The following is a 20,987-nucleotide window of genomic DNA, read 5'->3' on the forward strand; positions in this document are numbered from 1 at the left end:
AGTTTGTTTGCGTCACGGTCCGAGCTGATAAACGGTCTGCACTGATAAACGGTCCGCGCTGCGCAGCTCAAATGAGTAGCGGGATTTTGTTGCGCTTTTGTTTTGTTTGCCGTTTTATGTTTCTCATATGCAACAGAAATGGCAACGCGAGTTGAACAACACGGTGGTCGCGCCAGTGCGACCGCGCACAAAATTTACTCGCACCAGCAGAAAAAATGGTCGCAAAATGCGACCATTTGGTCGCAGTCTGGAGCCCTGAAACTGATCAAACTTACATTAAAAACATTTACAGAAGATTCATATTTCTAATAAATGCTGTTCTTTTGAATTTTCTATTCATAACCTTGAAAAAGATGTATCATGGTTTCCACAAAAAATATTACGCAGCTGTCGACTTTGATAAAGAAATTGTTCTTGAGCACCAAATCATCATCATTAGAATGATTTCTGAACAGTGATGTGACACTGTTCTTAAATTTTAAACACTTAATTTCATAACAGACATAACTGAAAGTATTGACAACTTGTGAGTCAGATGTTGTTTCAGAAGCTGCTCTGACAGATTCAGTGAATTCATTCAGTGAAGGATTCGTCAGACTGGTTTAAACCAGTAACAACTGAGTTTGTGAGTCATTTTGAATTGTTTGTTAAAAGAATCAACTCCTAAAAGTAATTTCCTTTGAAAATTAGATCAAACTGATTATGCTGTAAAATAGGATTCCTCCCACTGTAGATTTTTTTGGTTTTATGAACAAGAGCAAAACCTTCCTGTGTAAATTGTATAAAAAATAAGTTTCTATGGAAATTGATTTGACTGCAGCAATTTATGTACAAATGGATTAATGAAAGCAGTCTGCATACTTCTGAGGAGTTGTACGCCAGCTGAGCAACTGCCATTGAGATTAACGGAAATGTCAAAGAGTGGCCTTCACCAGATGTGTTTCCCATGCATGGTGCAAAAACTAATTGTTTATGAGATTCATTATTGACTTGAAGATCGAATTTTAGTGATTAGTTGATGCAGCATTATTTTCAGTCTCACCCACATGCATGATCAGACTATCAAGTCTGCTATGTAAGTATTGTTGTCTGGCGACAAGACAAAAATAAAGTGCCGCCTATGATGAAGGGTGTCATTATGATGGATCACCCTATACCTCTCAGGGTGGCTCAATAATCAACCCATAATCTTACATGTTAAGATAGAATGAATGAATGTGTCAGATTTAGTAGTGTAATAAAGGAAGTCTTTTCCCCAGCCTGTGTTCGTTCATGTAGCTGCCACGAGTGACCCAGGATTTGATTTGTAGATTGCTGCCAATGTATTCCACTGAATCCCCTGATCCCAGGAGGGTTACTAAAATCCTAATCTAGCCTCAACAGTGTGTGAATGTCATTCTGTTGAAAGATGCCATTTCTCAAAAGCGACCGACGTAGGATATTGTGAATGCTGTTGCAATGAGCAAAACGAGCCTGACATTTTAAAGGTGCGCTGTAGATCAAATGAATGGCTTCTGCTCTGTTAGTTGTGCATTATTTTCACCGCCTCACAGCAGAGGAATTGCGTCCTTGGTGTCTGTGAAGTTTATAATAGAAAATAGCAATTTTGATCCCTTAATTTTTATAGCAGAATCAGCATGACTTTAGGGATATAGGCCTAATGGGATCTGTAGATTGTGTGCTTGCCATATTATTTAGTCAAGCTGTAAGTGTAAACCATAATAAACACTGGCTACTTGAATCACCTTTTTGTCTGAGGAACAATACTTTGTTCGAAAGATAAAGTGTTTCCTACAGGATTTTGTTTGTGTAGCCGATTTCACAAGTCGGACATCTGCAGTTCAGTGAGTAATTAGAGACAATTCATTAAAGAATTTAGTCCTCAGACCTATTCATTCTATGATTAACACTAGTGTTTCCCAGAAAAATCCTGAGAAAAATGTATCATGGCTTCCACAACTGTTGATAATAATAAGGGATTATTCTGACTAAATTCGCATATTAGCGTGATTTCTGAAGGATCATGTGACACTGAAGTGGCTGCAAATGTACAAACCTCAGAGTAATAAATAGCATTTTAAAATATAATAAAATAGAAAACAACTATACTAAACTCACTGTAATAATACATAACAATTACTGTTTTACTGCATTTTTTATTAAATAAATGCAACAATGGAGAGCTTGAGATTTCTTTCAAAAACATTAAAAAATCTTACCGACCCCAAACTTTTGAACAGTCGTGTACAATATATCAGTGTTCCCACAATCATTGAAAAACATATTATGAAATTTAGTTTTATTTATTTATTTTTACCAGGCCTAAAAGTCACATAAAGTCTTTCTGGTTTCGCAAAATGTTTTGTTAGATATTATTGTTATAGATCTAATAAAAGTTGCTCACAAGCTGTAGTTATGTCCAATTTCTTTTACAAATGTGTCTAATAATCCCTGAGTGAACAATGTTTAAAAAGTAATACGTGTCTAGAAAGGTGTATCTGTGCAACTGTGTATCTTTTTAACTGCATGTTGTCATATCAACAAACTGCTTCATTTTGTCAAGTCGGAGAGGTTACTCTGGTTACATCAGGTCAATTCAGTTCTTTTAGTGAAGGATTCATAGTTTGTGCATTTGAACAATTTATTAAAAGAATATGTTCATAAATCATACTACTGGTGGTGCTGTGCTTATTTTGCATGACTCAAATGATTTAGGATTCGTATTCTTGCTTGTTGCTTTTTTGGTTCTTTGATGATTCAGTACAGGAATCACTGCCATATTTTATAAAATTTTGTATGATATACATTTTTTTTTCTCAGTTCTCCTTGTAAAACGTTCAGGTTTGTCTCTGAAACCATTCTGAAAGCATGGTTAGGTTTCTCATCTGGTTGTTTGAACTTTGCTGTGACCTTGTAGGTTCAGCTTAGAAAGGAATTCAAGACAAGCTCAATGCTCTTCATTGTTTGACTTTGAGTATGCACGTCTCAACTTCGTTCTGTTTTCAACACTGGTGTCAAGTTTTTGCCATGCCTGTTATGCACGTCTTGAGCAAATTGAGTTCTTTCTTCTGTATTTAGTACACAAGATTATTTTCAAGTAACCATTGCAGAATTAAACACCAGTCATATTTTCATTTCTTTTTGTATGGTCAGAACCTGAAAAGGAAAGTTGAATCACAAAAGTTGTTTTAGGCAGGATCTAGTGAAATGGTTTTATCTTTTGGTTTAATCTTTAATTCATACGTCTCTTACAGACAGCAGTGTCTTTATCTTCTTTGACCTCAGTATGTCAATACTAGATGAAATTTCACTCAGCACCTGCTGAGAGACAAGAAATGGGCTCCAGGTGGTTGAAAGAAACTAAATTAAAATGAGACAAACAGGAAGGCATTACTGCAGAGAGGGGGTATAAATGGAAAAGAGAGGTAAACATGTGCCGTCACCTGGTTGGTATTAACACCTAGGTGCACGTGGCGGCCTTGGCAGCTTGTATATTAGTGCTTTTGTTTTATTCAAGTTTTTTTATTTATATTTTTTATGCTGTGCTGAGCCTTAAATTATATTGAATGATGATTGGCCCTGTAAAATAAAGATCATTAAGTAGGGCGGGGGATTCTTTCTACACCCTGACATTTCAGCTTTTGCTTGTTTACTGCTAATAATTTCTCTCCTTGCTCTTGTCCATGCATGTTTTCATGAATTAATTTTATATTCTTTATAGCTGCATGATATATTGAATCAATATCATGTTTTTTTTTAATTAATCAACATTGTGAATTTCACAATGATTGAGGTTCCTAAAGTCTGTGATGGTAGGATTGGGAGTATTAGAGCGCTTAAGGTGTGATATTTCAGCGAAATTTTGCAGACAAAAAAGTTCCATAGAACATTGTCAATAGTGAAGCCGCATTTGAAGCACGGTTCACACAGAAGTCACTTTCAAACCAAGAAGCTTTATTTTGGTTGGCATAATGAATTTGCATGATCAACTCGAACATATACATGGGGAAATCTTTCGCACTCACGCAAAATTCCTATGCATACGGATTCCTATTGAAATGACTGGATTTTGCCTGTGATTTTAAATTTTGCATTAATGTTGACAGAGTTGAGAAGTTTGATTCTGCTTTCAGTGAATCTGATTCAGTCTCGTGTGCGAAGAAATTAATCATCATGTATTCATATTTATTAGACTATTTTAATGGTTTATTTATAATTTACTGATATTTACATGTATTTGATTCATATATATTCATATTGTATTTGATCTAATTTATTTTACACTGAATTTTGCATCTTGGTTTAAACATGTTGCATCTTTGTGACGACAGTGTCTGGTCTGAATTGTGGTTTGCCAAAATGGGTCACGTAGAATCGACTTTTTTCTTTTATGTCTCTAAGCAGGAAGACGCATAAAGAGCAAACTTTCTCCTTATTATATAACATTAGCTAGTGAACAAACAAGATGCAGAGCAGCTAGAAGGACTATGCTGTGGTGGTATTGATGGTGTAAAGATTTCAGCATGTTGCTTTGAAAGATTTTAGGCCTAGAATTTGACGTTCTGTGTATTAATTAAGGCCCAATGGCAACTTAGTGTACTTTTTAACAATATTGTGTGTCCCTATGAATTTGTATACTGTACATGAGTAGGAATGAAAAATGAGAACACGCTGCTGCTCTTCATGCTGTCCCTGCGGAGACTCTTGTTTACTTGTGTAAGAGTGTTTGCTCACATTTGTTTGTACCGACACCCTCATCCATACATCTCTAAGCAGGCTAATGCCTCTCTGAATAGCGGAAGAGCGCTGCATACTAACTCAGAGCTGAGAAGCTATAGAGAAAGCCAGAGAACTCGATTCTATCCAGATGCACTTCAAAGGCTTTGCTGTTCCCTTTCCGATTTCCACACTGTTGATAAGCGCTTGGCTCATTTAAAAGTTCCAAACTTGCATTTCATTTGTCGAAATGTTAATGGCATTTGAGCTCGTTCTCTGCAAGGGCATAAGAAAGGGTGAAGTTATTGATGTTTGCAGAGGAAGGACGGCATGATTTCTATTTAAATAGGGTCTTGGATTGAATTGAATTAATAGAAGTATCCTTGGGTGTCCTGGAAGGGTGGAGAAATAATTACTCTGTATTGATATTTCTTCCCATAATGATCTCTATCTTTCCTCTCCTCTTTACAGTATGAATTTAAAGTGAAGAATATCAAAAAGAAGAAAGTCAACATCATCGTGTCCGTGGACGGGGTGAAAGTAGCACTGCGAAAAAAGAAAAAGGTAAACTAAAAGTTTAGTTTAAAACTAGTTATGATATGTTTAATTTGTTAAAGGGGAGATGATATTTTTTCATTCATGCATGCATTAATTTATTTGTATTTATTTATAACATTCATTTATTTTTGTTAAATATTTATTCATTCATTCATTTTGTTTATTTATTATTTATTAATTTCACACAAATGTTACCATTTAACAGCACAAAGATGCTACAAAATTCAGTTATTACAGGCAAATAATTTTGCTGTATGAAGTATATTGTTTGCAATAGTTGTAACTGAATGTTTGTGTTATGCTGCATCAAATTTTATGCAATAAAATCCTTTTTTAATGCACAAAAATTATGCATATAAAATGCACTAGGAACTTTATATTAGTATTTTCTTGTGTTTGAGACTAGAGAACCTTTTTAATGATCTATAATTGGCTTTTATGAATGAAAATACTGTGCCATAAATTGTTTTATTAGGCTGTAGTAGAAATTGATTCATTGTAAGTGTTGACTTCCAATATGAACATATTACATAACATATCTAGAGGCAAGATTCAGTGTCAGTTTACTATGGTTGGTCTGCTTAGATTCTACCTCGTTTTTAGTAACAATAACTGCAGGTCATAATTTAGATGGGGATGTTGATAGTGATCTAGTATAAGCATCAAGTAGCTTTAAGCTTAAAGACTGAGGGTTCGATCCTGGAGTTTTTTTTTTTTTTTTTAGTTTAGATGAGAATAAAATTTTTATCACAGCCCTGCTCTGCTGTGTTCACCCTTTGGCAAGACACTTTGCCTTAAGGTGGTTTCCAGGATGGTTTTGTCCTTTAGCAAGATGCTTAGCTCAAAGTTAATGGGTACAGTCAGTCCCTGCAATTTCTGCATCTTAAGTTGCCTCGTGCTGTTCATTTAAACATAAATTATTGATTTACACAGGTGCTTTATCTCTTGGTTTAATTTGGAGCTGGAACTTAAATGAGAAAATTGATAGAGCAAGCTTCTGCCTCGGATATATTATCATATATTAAAGCCTGGCTTGTGGTGAACTGAAATGATCACTTTCATTTCCTGCAGAAAAAAGAATGGACCTGGGATGAAAGCAAGATGATGGTGATGCAAGACCCAATATACAGGTGAGGAGCTTCATAAAATATCTCTTTTATTTTAACTGCATTCAGCACTTGACCAATGTAGCTGTCAGTCCTGAAAGTAAGTGAGTAATGCTGTGAGTCAGCTCCCAATGGGAGGCTTTCAGTGGGAAAGGAGAATAAAATGATCGTGTCATGTTTGCCCCTAAACTGTGTACCTAAATATATCACCTTCACACTCACAATGGCAGCGTTCACAGTCAGTGTTTAAGACTGACAAAACCATTTTAGTAGCAAGTGTGAGTCTCAGATTCAGGTCTGTACAACAGCCTGTTATGACCAAATTATGTCTGAATGGATGGGCAACTAAAGTCAGTCGTCTCCTCTAACTTGAAAGGAATGACCATAATAATAGAAGTGATGGGTATTTTGGTTATTTTAGTGTTGGTGTTTTTTCCCCTCTTTTATGAGTTTTTATTTACATACAGATTCATGTCAGACAGAATTGTTGCACCCAATCTTAGTTTTTTCCCCTGCATTTTACACCATAATCGCACAGTAAAAATTTGTGAATATTTAAATAGTCATCAGTACTTTCATATTTATTTTAGAATATGTCTATACAATATCTGTATCTAAAATATATATTTGTAAAATGAAGATCTCAGCTTCATTCTCTTGTTTAGCACCCCAAATCAAGGCAGAAAACCATATTTTACTACTGTTTAAATTTAAACATGGCCATGTGTAATTCCTTAAACTTAAAATATATCTTTTAAATATCTGTATCTAAAATATCTATTTGTAAAATAAAGATCTCAAATTGTGATCTTTACATAACAAAAGTTGTTTTCTCCACCTTCCGTCTTGCCTTTGCTATTTTGCTTGGATTCCCTTCTCTGCCCAAGCAACATTTTGTCTTGCTCTACAAACTCATAAAACTCCTATTTTCTTTAATTTCATAACCTAAGAGAGGTGGCAGCCTTAAAGGGATAGATCATCCAGCAGTGAAAATTGTCATTTACTCAACCTCATGTCATTCCAAACCCATCTTCAAAACACAAATTACAGTATTTTTAATAAAACGTGAGAGGTTTCCGTCCCTCCATTAGAAGTCCAGGTAACCAAAATTTTAAAAAAGCTTATAAAGTCACCGTAAAACAAATCTAAATGATTTGAGTGGTTGAGTTCAAGTCTTTGTGAAGAGATATGATTTTTTATGATGCACTTTATAAGATTTAATTTAGGATTTTATTTACGTCTAAATAATGATGAAAATAAATGACATCTTTAACTTTGAACATAGGCCACAAGAAAACAACCCACAAAGCAAACAAAACTGTCTCACAAAATTTGATTGTGACCGCTGAGTCATTTGAGATACAAAAAAATGTGCTTTCAGAACTGAGCTCTATATGAACGTAATTAGTTTATCACTCCAAACGGTACAGAAAAACATATTTTGCTGCTGTGTGAATGTAGCCAATGTGATTTTGCTGTTACTAATGTTTTGTTTTCAGGCTGTAATTCTCCATTGAACTCAGACTAGTTTGCAGCAACCTATGTCACCCCGCACAGATGAGTCCTTAAAGTCTGTGATTATCTTCGGTATTTCTCTACAATATGAGACTTGCAGTGACTGGCTCTCAAATGCCACACATGCCTAACCACTGTTAATGTGCTACATTTCATATAATAATAAAAGAAGTCAAACACCCAAATGACATGCAAAGTCAGATCGACGTACAGTATGTGACTTCAAATTGTAAATAGGCTTCAGTTGCTGACCAGAACAATTTAATGAATGAGACTGAGAGATTTAATTGCACTCCATTTCATTTAAGTAATTAGACAGTGGGAGGCTCAATTAACACTGGGATTAGTCTTTTGATTATGCAAATTAGGACATCCAGTGTTTTGCAGATTGGAAAAAATCAAAGAACATTGCACAATCTACTCATTGTATTGCAGCGTATTGAATGCAACCTTATTGTAATGCATTCTGGAGTCTCTCAAGGAGAATCTAAGTGAATTTTGCAGAGCAGATCAGTGTGCGTGCTGTTTGCCGACTGTGTCTGTCAAAGCCCGGATAATGAGATGTTGTGGTTAGAGTTCAAATCTTTGGATTAGTCAAAAGAAAGAAATGGTCTGAACCCATGTGGTGGCTGTCGTATAGCTGGGACAGCGGACAAGGTCTTTGTTACCTTACAGCCATTTCATACACAGCCAATGTCTGTGTTCCTCTAAGCCTAGCTGAGGAGGATGCAGGACCCAATTTACCAGTCGCTGACAGACTTAATGAAAAATGAGAAGACTACCGCACTGTCATCAGTATTAATCTTCGCTTGCACTTACGCCCCGGTACTAAGCATCAGGCTGATTCAAAGCTGGCGGGAACAACTGCATTGTCACAAAAACTACACCCAATGCTAACCACAGGACTGTTTTCTGAGACTTGAAGTGAAAAGATGACAAGGAGCATGTTATAAAGCTCTAAAGGCTTCGAACATGACTGGTTCACAGCCCATGACCTGATGGCTGAGATACAATCTTTTTCTTGTATCCACAATACTGCAGCCACCTGCAATACAAGTATTTTATCTAGGATTTTTACTTTTGACTTTTTTTTTAATTACTTTCTTATGCATTTGGCAGATGAGCGACTTTATAATGCTCATTCATTACATGGGAATCAAACCCATGACTTTAGTGTTGCTATCGCCAGTCTCTACTTCTTAAGCTACAAAAATGCCTGTTCAGCATGCTGGTTTTGTGTCAGACTTTTGTCACAGTATACATCATTTAGTATACAACCATATGCAGCAGTCTTATGATTATTAATTTCCTAACTCTTAAAATTTTCCAGTGATTGCAATGCAACTTCCCTGTAACATCAGTTCACTTTTGCTGTTCATATAGTTTGGTGATCAAACCTAGCCATAAGTACATTTTAGTACTAAAGTCTGCTTAATAAGCAGATGTTAAAAATCAGTCTGGAATATTAAGGCATGCAATAATTTTGTTCATCAACACTTAATTTTTCCTGGATCACAGTGTTGGGTTTGGTCCAATACAATAGCCAACATCTACATCAGCACTGCTGCAAAAGCCCCAGAATGCTTAATCTCCCAGGCAACATGTGAGCACAGCGTCCCCATTAGAATATGAAAAGCTTTCTCCATCGTCCTTGCTCAAGGGTATGTGTGTGAGCACATGTGCATTTGTTTGTGTGTTGAGGACACACAAACCATTAGTGGTGTTTTATGAATACACTCCCATTAGTGCCAGAGTATCCACACAAGCAGCCGGTAATACATGACTCCGTGATTAAAACTAACTCGATCACGATGGATACCTCACATACTGGCATCTTCATGTTTATGCAAGGTTTCCAGAGTTGGTAGGCATGCAATACTCCCAAATGCATCTCTCTTACTGCAGATTGGTTGCAGTCTCTCTTATTGTGTAAAGAAATTGGGTTTTAGGAGATGTCAGGATAGATATGATTGTTCGTCCAGATCCTCACATTCCCTTCGCCAGTATAATTGGTGAAATACTTCGCACAGTCCCCACAAGAGGCAGAATACATTACAGTATGTACTAGACGAAAAGCACATAATCTCAAGATAATAAATAATGAGTGGCTGGTTTTTGTACCTACAGGCTCTGATCAATGTGTTTATGAGTCTACCGATTTGAAATGTTCACCTAATCCATATTGTGTGTGTGTGTGTGTGTGGCTAATTGCCAGCTGAAAGAATAGACCAGCATATGAATCAGGTCAACCGTCTTAATTATAAATAAGAATCTGGCTGATCGGAACAACAAGGACTACATTCACTGTTTTTATAGCAAACACTGAGGACTGAATGGAGAGCTGAATGCCCAGTGGCAGGTTTTAATATTTCCTGGAGCGTTGAAGAGCTTACCTTAGTGCAACAGGATTTTATGTGATGTCAAGGTTTTTGTCCAGTTTGCATTCCTTGGGAGTCTTTGTCATCAGAAGGAAATTTCATATCTTGCTCCATGCACAATTTAACCAACCCTCAATATAATTCAGGTCTCAACATAACAAATGTAAAACCATTTTTTGCCTTTATACTGCCTGTCTAGTTGAAATGTGCGGTTATGTTTGGGTGAAATGCTCTTTTAATGTAAATGTCACTACAGTTTGAAAGATTTTAAAAATATTTTTAAAGAAGTCCTTTGCTCACCAATGCATCATTTATTTGATTAAACATACAGTAAAACAGAATACAGTAAAACAAATATTGTGAAATATTAGAATTTAAAATAACCATTAAATTATTAAAATTAACTATTAAAATAACCGTTTAATGTTTTAATGTATTTTAAAACTGTCTTTATTCCTGTAATGGCACAGCTATCATTCTAATATACTAATTTGGAAACATTTCTTGTTATTATATAATGCTGAAAACAGTTGTGCTGCTTAATATTGTTGTGGAAACCGTGATTTTGTTTTTATAACTATTCAAAGAAGTTGAATAGTTAATTTATTTACTTCACTGTCACTCAAGATCAATTTAATGTATACTTGCTGAATAAAAGTATTAATTGCATCTCTTTTATATAAATTATTATTATTGTTATTATTAGTACTAAGGAAAATAGTGTTAACAATATGTGAGTACATGTTTTTGTGAATGGCCTAACCCAAGTTGTGATCATTAAAAACAATTATCTGATTTATGTTGTAGAATTTGGGAATAATCCAGTTTTCTTGGCACATACTTTGACAAACAGCCCTATGGAACAACCCTCGTGGTCCTAAAACACACACTCGGCCACATATCCTGTCTGTATATTCACCCTTTGAGGCCTGCATTGGCCTCATGCTTTAAGGGAGCAGTTTCAGAATGTAGACCACCAAAGTAGCTTATTCCTCAGATCCTCCCACTGTAGCATCAGCTAAAATGGCACATGAAAATTCAAAAGAGCTCATTCTAAATGCCATCTCATGCCTTCATAATACCTATTTTATTAGCTTCTCATTCTCATGCTGTAGCCGTGGACCATAATTGGGTGGGTGTTGGAGAACATCTTATCATGTAAGCCATACCTCTACTGCTTGACTTCCTTTGTTACAAAGCAGAGAGACTATTCATTTTATTCCTTTAATGAGTGTTGCTGTGGTGATGCAGTTTCACTTTATTATTTGTTTAATTTAATGTCTCCCACACATTAACCTGATTAAGCAGTATTTCAGTGTTTATGCTCTGTTCCAAGTTCGTCAGTTAATAACATCCGTTATGGATCATCTGATGACGAGCGGTCAGACAGACAGTTGTTTACACCTGGTACTGACACGCATCTCAAATGTGATTGATTGTGATTGGATTTCGAAGGGAGGGCCCATAGGACAAAATGCATACTAGGTGTAAGCAGGGATATCTGACTGTATCAGACCATTTACCCAATAGTTTGCTTTTAGTTTGAGTCACTGGGGAAAAGGTGTGAATACCAGGTTATGGGTGGTGGCAGTTTGATTTTAGTGTAAATGCAGTAATTAGGCAGTCACACTCTTCTGTGCGTGCTAGTGCATTTTATGTTACTTAATTTTGAGCGCACATGACATTGCTGTCAAATGTTGTTCTAAGCACACCCTGATAACGGTTATCCAAATAGTTTCCTATGCTGTACGACCAATGAAAGCTTTGATCACACTGAAGTTAGTCAATGCAACTGCAACTTCAGTTCAAAGAGAGAAAATTTCCTTTGTTTTTCCCCTTTATTTGCATTTTTCAACTTTGCTGAAATGGCAGCTTGTGCATTTTTAGTTTAATGTTATTATGCAAAACTATTTCTGCCGTTTTCCACTTGTTAATAAGTAACTACCGTTCAAAAGCTTGGGGTCAGGAAGGTATTTATTTATTTATTTACTATGGAAGCCCATTTCTTCCACTGAATAAAAAATAAAAAAAGCTAATTGCGACTTTTTATCTCTCAATTCTGACTTTTTTCTTGCAATTGCGAGTTCAAGTCAGATTTGTGATGTAAACTCGCAATTCTGACTTTTTTCTCCGAAGTGCGTGATATAAACTCGCATTTCTAACTTTTTTTCTCAGAATTGTGAGATATAAAATCGCAATTCTGACTTTTTTCTCGCAATTGCTGGATATAAATGCAATATACTGTCAGTAAAGACATTTATAACCTTACAAAATATTTCTATTTCAAATAAATTCTGTTCTTTTGAACTTTCAAAAAATACATTTTTTAAAATTATTGAGCACTAAATCAGTATATCTGATTTAACATGGTACACCTTAACCATGGTAAAATGTACTGCACAGTCTCAAGTGGGTTATCGGGGGTTTTTTTAGTCTGTTGATGAACAGCTCTGTCTAGACTGACATCCAGTTTCCTGTTTTGATAGTAAGATGTACAGATGTGAATGTGTACTCACAGTAAGTGTACCCATTTACAAAGAACAAAGCGTCTGCATACTGGCAGGAACAGTGGGAAGCTTTGTGTTTGAAATCTGTACAGTGATGTATAACCCAGCATGAGCTGTTAAAGAGTCAGCAATGTAGCATTTCCCAAAAGCTTTCTTTTATTTAGTTCAGTTTCCCCAGATTTTTTTTCCTGCTGTACTGCTACCCTTTATCAGTTAAGTGTGCAGCAAAGATTGTAAGGCCTTCTGGGAAATCTTTTCCATGCTGACACAAGTGTCTAGTTGTCTGTGTCTTATTAAAGTTCTGACTTGTTTCCATCTAGAAGTTGATCACTTAATCATTTCCTTCAGTGATTTCTGCCTCTTCTCAAACTTTCGCTAACTAGAAAAGTATAGAAATCCTCCCTTACTTACAAATTAGGACAATTATAGAAGCAATCAAAACCAACAAAAGAGCAATAATATGTAAGTGCCTCGGTTAGCTTAGCGCAGTATACGTAGCAAGGTTTTTTAATATAATAAATAAAAATAAAACAAGTAGATAGAATAGGAAATGCTAGTGTTAGAGGGTTTTTTTCTAATAAAAATAAAACGAGTCAGAAGAATAGAAAAAGAATAGAGAATGTTAGTGTTAGAGGGTCGTTATTTATAATAAATAAAAAGAAAATAAGTAGATAGAGTAGGCAAATATTGGAGAATGCTACAGTCACAAAGTCAGTTTATGCAATCAACACATAAATAACACATAAATGTAAAGTTTTTCTTTTACTTTTGAACAATGTTTTCCCCCGTTAAACACATAAAATTATAAAGGCATTTTAACATTAATTATATATATATATATTTTTTTTTTACCTACCAGACGGCAGCATTTATCAGTAAGCCCGTTATTTAAGAACTGATTTAGTGTAAGAGTGTGAATATCTGCAAAAATATTACTAATATTAGTTTCTAATTATGAATATAAACACCTTAATCAAATAATAGACTGCACAGATAATTTTGTATGTTTTCTCACAAAAACAGAGAATGACTGTAATGAAAGTTAGAGTAGATCTGAATTGCAGATTTCTCTTGTGGAATGACCTTGGTGTTCTTTAAAACTCTGAACTTATTCAGCAGACATTTTCATCAGACGAGGGAAGGCCAGCAGGAAAACTTGCTGACACATTGGCTGATTGGAATTGATACAGGATGGCATAGTTTTTGCCATGCAGTCTTTCTTATACCACTGACGCAAGTAATATGGCTTTAGGACTGCAACATATTGAGGACTGTTATTGTTGTTAAACTTTCAGGTTTATTTAAAGTCGTAGACTATACCATCCATTCCATTCCTTTCTAAAAAAAACTCATGCGTGAGAGTAGGCCTGAACGGCTGTTGTTATTGTATGTGTTCCTTGAAGAAAGTCACAGATGAATGCTATCAATTTATGTGCCAGACGGGTACGTAATTTCCTTAGCTCTGCACCCGAACTTCCATTTGCGTAAAGCTCATCGCACAGCACATTTAGCTTGTAGCGCTGCATCCGATATTCCATGAATACATAAAAGGTCCACCACATTGGTCTTCTAAATGAGCCTCCGGAGGCCATGCGGGGTGTGAGGTGTGTGGTTAATGAAATGTGCCGAGCATGTCCTCTGTTTGTGTGTGATTACTGTCGGAATGCTCTGAATGGCTGTTGATAAAGCAGAAGTGGAGGCAGATTTGCCCTCGGCAAGGCTTACTGCATAGACAGAGGGTTGTCTATTTTCCTCTGCTTAGTGTTAAACTCAATTACAAGAGGCTTGGAAAGTCATAAGCTATAACTTTAGTGGAGATCGTCCGTGAGAACCCAGCATACACCTCCAGAACATTCGTATTTAAGACTTTGCTGGTTTAAGCCTAACCTGGAGGGATGCACATAAAACTTCCACATATCACACACAGTTTGATCCTTAGCCAACCTTGAAGAAGTTTAACTGAGCAGCTCGTACAGTACATGGCGTTGGCTGCATCATCTTCACTTCGGGGGAATTTAGTAATGTGAGCAATGAACTTTGGAAAGGCACCTTAAGCACAATGTAGTTAAGGCTTGAGGCTCTCATTTTTATTTGCATAGTTATTTTTTTCTGATGCATATTTTGATGGACTGTGAAGTCTTGAACTCCTCTGGAACTCTTTACTTTGAATAAAGTGAGACCAGTTTTAGTTTAAACATTTTTTTTAAATCAAAGACAAACATTAAAAACCTTTTATAAAAGTGTTTTTATAAAAGTTTTTATTCATTTATTTTTATATAGTTTAGTTTTTAACTTTTTCTATTTTTCACTAGACCACATAAAAATCTTTTTTTTCTTAATTGAAACCAGAAAATAAATAATTCATTCATTCATTCACATTAAAGTTGTGACCTTAAAATGGTAAAGAAATATATAAGCTTCTGCACTTTCTGTATTTAATTAAGAAAATCTACAGTTTTAAGTTTTTTTCATTTATATATTTTAAAGGGTCAAATAAAGCAAAATTATGACTTACAGAAATATTTGTTTCTTCATTATAGCTGTTTTTAACCAGAAAATAAACTATTTTAAACTTTTAATTTTTTTTAATTATCCAATTATAGCAGAGATTCTTCGTATAGTTGTTTTTTAAGCAGAACATAAATAGTTCTGAACTTTCTGTTTTTATTTATTTGTTTATTTTTATGTGATCCAGTTATAGCAAAGTTTTGACTTTTAATGATACTTAAATATTTAAGATTCTACCCTTTTCACACTTTTTGTCTACACTAATCAAACAAGCAAATTTGTTTCATTGGCCATGTGAATTCCTTTATACAGACTGTCAGATGTTCTTGTCTCTATTGAAGCACAAGATAGAATGTTTCTTTGGAAAATTTCTTTAATCATGTTCATCTGGTTTTACATCAATTTAAAGAGCCCATGCAGCTCAAGTGCAATTGCAGCAAAATGTATTTATTTATTTATTTAACCCAGATGGTTCTGGTGATAATTTTCTTTCTTTCTTTCTATTAGAATTTGGAGCATTTTTAATGATCTTAGATTTTTAAACTCCACAGCATTTATTTATTTGATCCAAACTCCAGATTGGCCCAGCTGTTGGAGTCCCTTTTTATTGTTTTTTATGCATATCTCTGTTTTTCTTTGTTTTTACTGTGAGATGTTTGAAGTGGGTGACACCATTTGTCTTTGGAAGGAGACAGTTGTGTGTGCTTGCAGATTTCCAAGATCGGAGAGAGCAGAGAGAGGTCTCATTAGATGTGTCAGTGGGAGCTCAGAGGAATGGACGGATGGCTCTTAATTATTGACCCGCTTGGCAGCTTACGACACTTAGATTGAGATTCCTCTCGCCTTCCTCTCTCTTTACTGCCCTGTCACTGCGTACCAGACACATCCATTCAGAGTCCGTCAAAGCTGCTGAAGGAAATACAAAAGTGATTACTGTACAAACTCATCTATTCCTCTTAAAGAATGGACATTTAAAGGTGATATATGTTTCCCCTTTACACTGAACTGGCCTCCTGATTTTTTTTACGGACCATATCCTGCACCCCATCAGTGTTTCAGTCTAGTTGTCATTAATAATTGGTTTTAGGTTGACTGATTCATATAGCTTTTTTAAAGACCATATCCCATGCCCAACAGTGTTTCAGCCTGGTTGCCATTAATAATTCATCTCAGTTTGACTGATTAGTGTAGCTGTGTTATTTTCATCAATTAAGTTAAATGTCTGTTGATTTTTTTTCTTTGCATTTTTGGTAATCAAAGGAATTCCATTTTTTATTTACAATTAAAATTTATTTATTTTTTATTCTATTGATTCTTTTTTTTTTCGTGTGTATATATAGTGTATATATAGATTGAATCAATGCACCCAACAAATAGAGTGCAGAAACTGTACTTGTTTGTTTGTTTTGTCAGCAATAACAAAGATGCTGCATAAACTGATAATAAAGTATTATAATTCAAAATTACTGTTGATGAAAATGTGATGAGAGAAAAAGAACATGGCAGAATAATAAAAACAATCTTTGTTCCAATATAGTTTTTCAAACGTTTTTGTCAGTTTGCAGATTGTTGTTAGCTGTTGTTTCATTTTTAAATAATTTTGACTGTTGTGCAGTTTACATGCAGTTATTAAATAGTGACTAAACGACACATTTTTGTTGAAAGACGAGCTTAAAAATTTACTATTTTATACCTACTTGGCCCATTAATGGAAGTATAATGCATAACTGTTAGAGATGCACCGATTGCAATTTTCTTGGCCAATTCCGATTTCCGATTTTTTGTTAGTGTGATCTGCCGATACCATTTGACATTTGATTACTTTAATTTCTGTAGTCTTCATTGTAAAAATTCCTGTGTTCCTGTGGCTCAGTGGTAGAGCATTGCGTTAGCAGCGCAAAAGGTCGTGGGTTCAATTCCCAGGAAACACACATACTGGTAAAAAATGTATAGCCTGAATGCACTGTAAGTCTCTTTGGATAAAAGCGTCAGCTAAATGCATAAATTATTAAATTATTATTATTAAAAATTAAATACAGATTAATGCTTACCATTAAAGTTATAAAACGTATTCAATCAAGAGCAGAACATTATTTTCTTTGTCTTTTGTTCTTTGATTAACATGACAGACAGCAGCATAAATATTGGACTGCGGTCCCTGTAAGAGTTTATCCACGGACCCAATATACTGTTACACAACATGCGTTCTCTTTCTCAACTATTTAATGTTCCAAAACTGACTGTGTTTAACTGTATACTTGCCAGAACGGGCATTTTGACATCATTTTTTATTTATTTGAACGTTTTAGCGCAGTTAGCCACTCATTTTGGTATTTGTGGCTCACAAGCTGTTTGAGACGGAGCGCGGATTGTGCGCTCCACTAATATAGATCAGTGGTGGTGCGCGTGCTTTTGGTATAAGCGCAAAACCTGCGGGAATTACTAAAATAATGCGCAATACAAGCACTATTTAACCGGAGCGAATGAGACGTGTGTGAGAGAGAAGGGGTCGTCGGACGTTATTGCGGCATGCTGGTAACAAAACGGATCGGCTCGGAATCGGAAAGAAGTGAGACTGACTGGCTGATCACCGATCCGGGCCGATCATGAGGAAAATCAGCCAATTCCAATCCCTGGCCGATCGATCAGTGCATCTCTAATATCTGTTTCTATTGCTTCCTTAAAATTGAGAAGCAAGTTGAAAATATCTAGTGTGCATGCACAAATTACCACTGTTTTTTCTAAGAAATACATGCTGATGTTTTAATGCTTGTCAAAATAAATATTCTAATAGGTTATTCATTCAAATACAAACGTTTTTGGAAGTGTTCATTCATCTTAAAGAAGACATTTTAAATTGACACGTTCAGAATTTCAGTATTAAGTTAAAGTTTAGATTTAACTTGTCTGGCGTGACTGAAGTGAATGATTTTATTAACAACAGATTCAAACTCATGTCGCCCATCGTGTTGGGGCACATGCATTTCACGTCTCTGACCTGTCCTCTTGTTATATTGTGGCCATCTGCTCACCCTATTCTCTCCCAGTTTCTTGTGTGTGTGCGTGTCAATAGACTTTTCATTTCTTATCTTTCATTGTAGCTGCATTAATGATTGCAATAGTTTGAATATGGAAATCATACAATGAAAGGCCTTTTCTTTTTTCATGTTATAGTTATACTGATAGCAGAGAGAGAACAGGAAATGTTGACAAGAATTGAAGGGAACAGGATCAGGAAATGACGCAAGTCGAACATGAACTCCCATTGGAACTTGTGCTAACTGCTAAGACCTCCGCAAAATTGAACAAAAACATTTTCCAAGTCAGCTAGAGAGTTTAAAGGAGTGTGCTGGAAAGGCTTGTGCTGTTATGCTTTCCTAATGAAAAGTTTAAATGGCTGTGTCAGCGCAAGACCTATTTTCCTCCTTCACTGTCAGGAACGTCTCTCTCCCTTTCATTGTTTTACTTTCTCCCATGTTTCTGTACAACAGCCAAGTCAGGAAAGTCAGTCTAGGCTTAAATTCTCTCATCTGTTTGATAGCACTTGTGAAAAGCACAGTTAGAAAATAAAATAATATGTGATGGTTTTTGCCAGTAATGAAGTGGTGAGCTACTGTTTTGTTTTAATGAACAGTTGTGTATTTAAATATTGTGTTTGTTAGTTCTTCAGTTCATTGAAATTCAGGAGAGAAGGTGTATTTCTCAGCTTTTCAAATGTAACATGTCAGCGGTATGCTGATGTTCAACACAAGCCCTCATTTTGCTTTCAGCCTCTTCCGTTTCTACATTTCTTGCCATTTTTTTCCTGTCACTGCCATTTTATCTCCTCATTCATCTTTTTCATCTACAAATGTATAACAGAGGTCTGCTATGTGATCCAAGCCTGAAGGCACCCAACAGTTCAGGATTTTGCTTAGACTTGTTTTGAGAGTGCTGTTGGGTTTTTTTATGGAAGTCTCTTATGCTCTATGGAATTATTTTTGTGTCTTTATTATTCAATCAAACATTCTGTGTTTGAGAGTAAAACTAATTATTTTGTAATTAAAAAATAAAAGATTGCAAAAAAAAAGTCTTCTTAAGGCTAAAAAAATTGAAATTTATCAAATTATTTGCAGTGCGTGTAAGTCTTTGAAAATCTTTCTTTTTCTTTGTGCACTTAAAAACACTTTATCGCGAAACCACAAATGTTTTGCGCCCGGGCGCATGGTCTAAACGTGTTGTCCCTATTCTCTTAATGAATAATGGGTGTTTTTTGGGCGTAACGTGCAATAAACCAATCAGAGTCTCATCTCCCATCCCCTTTAAATGCCAGTTGCGCTCGCATCATGGTGGGCTCGCTATTTACATGACGGAATGTAATTTGTCATTTTTTAAAATGTTTGTGTGCTGCTGCGCGTCCCTGTGTGTGTAATAAGCAAAGTGTATGATTTACTAACGTATATTACTAACGCACTCTTTAAATAACAAAGATAAAATATTGCGCCAGACTTTAGATCAGGTTTTAGTTGGTCTATGGCGCAGTCTATTTTCAGTTCCTCAAAATAGCAACGCCCCAACAATGCGCCTGAACACACCGCTTTTTTAGACCAGCACTCCCATGGGCGCACAAATGGGCGCAAATGCATTTGCTATTTAAACAACGCGGTGCAGGATGGGAAAATGAGAACTGCGTCGGGCTGAAACTAGCAAAAACACTTGCGCCGCATTGCGCCGGGTGTATGATAGGGCCCTTAGTCTGATGTTTCCGCCATGGGATAAAAAAGGTAATGCAAATTTTTGTCTCCATTTTTGTTTTGGTCTTCTCTCTTCCCTCTCTTTTAACAGCCTTTTTTAAATGGGGCATCTTCCCTCTTTAAGAGAGTTTGCAATCTTCTGTTCAGTGATATATGAAAAGTATGAGAAAAAAAACTTGTCAGACAGACTTGTTAAAGGGACCACAAGATTTCAACACGGCTGATTTGAATAAGCCTCATCAGCCTTGATGCATTTACACTTACACTATAATTTAATCCTCTCAAAAGTCATGTAGCGGAACAAACACATGAATTTAGTTTGTGATGGAAAAGTTAATAATCATCCTGCATCCTATTTTTTATGCTTATCTCCAGTATAGTGATTGAAATGATTCCAAGGAAATAAGAGGGCAGGAGTATTGCAGTTGAAGGTCTCTAGGTCCTGAGTAATTGAACACATGCTTACAAAACATAAATTTATCCTCCTGACCTTAAATATTAATTTTGGATGCATCTATCTGGCTTTTTCACATTGTCATTACAGTCTGTTTGAGAAAAGACAGACTTGCTTGCCCTAGTTGCACTGGCTGTGTGCTTACATGTGAGTCACTGCTCGTGCTTGTCTTTTTGACATTTTTCTACACAAAAAAACTGTCCAGAATAAATGTGTTATGAAAGCACTCAAGCATGGAATTTGAATTTTTTTTTATATAACTTCAGTGCAGGTGTAAACTTAGGATTATTAATGATATGCAACATGTACACAGTGATGCTTTAGCTCTAGTTTAAAAATCCACAAAGAGCACAACCACTAAATACAAGTACAGTATGTAACTGTGAAAAGAGGTAGCCAAAATACTCAGTTTTATACTGATGAAAACCTAAATGTAATTTTTGTCCTGTCTCTTGTTATTTTATTAGTGAAATAGATAATTTCACAGGAAGGTCAATTTATTCATATTTTGA

General features: G+C 35.6%; 1 protein-coding gene across 2 annotated transcripts in view; it reads left to right on the plus strand.

Moving 5' to 3' along the window:
* LOC107711121 (carboxyl-terminal PDZ ligand of neuronal nitric oxide synthase protein-like) overlaps positions 1–20,987 on the plus strand; it is a 133,827-nt gene that overhangs the window by 50,847 nt on the left and 61,993 nt on the right. For both annotated transcript variants that reach the window (XM_016516071.1, XM_016516070.1), the window contains 2 exons: positions 5,188–5,280; positions 6,346–6,404. In XM_016516071.1, the coding sequence (XP_016371557.1) occupies positions 5,188–5,280; positions 6,346–6,404 (152 nt within the window). The remainder of the gene's footprint in view (positions 1–5,187; positions 5,281–6,345; positions 6,405–20,987) is intronic.

The sequence above is a fragment of the Sinocyclocheilus rhinocerous genome, unplaced genomic scaffold, assembly GCF_001515625.1.
Source record: "Sinocyclocheilus rhinocerous isolate Xijiao unplaced genomic scaffold, SAMN03320098_v1.1 scaffold85, whole genome shotgun sequence".
In the NCBI taxonomy this organism is placed as follows: Eukaryota; Metazoa; Chordata; class Actinopteri; order Cypriniformes; family Cyprinidae; genus Sinocyclocheilus; species Sinocyclocheilus rhinocerous.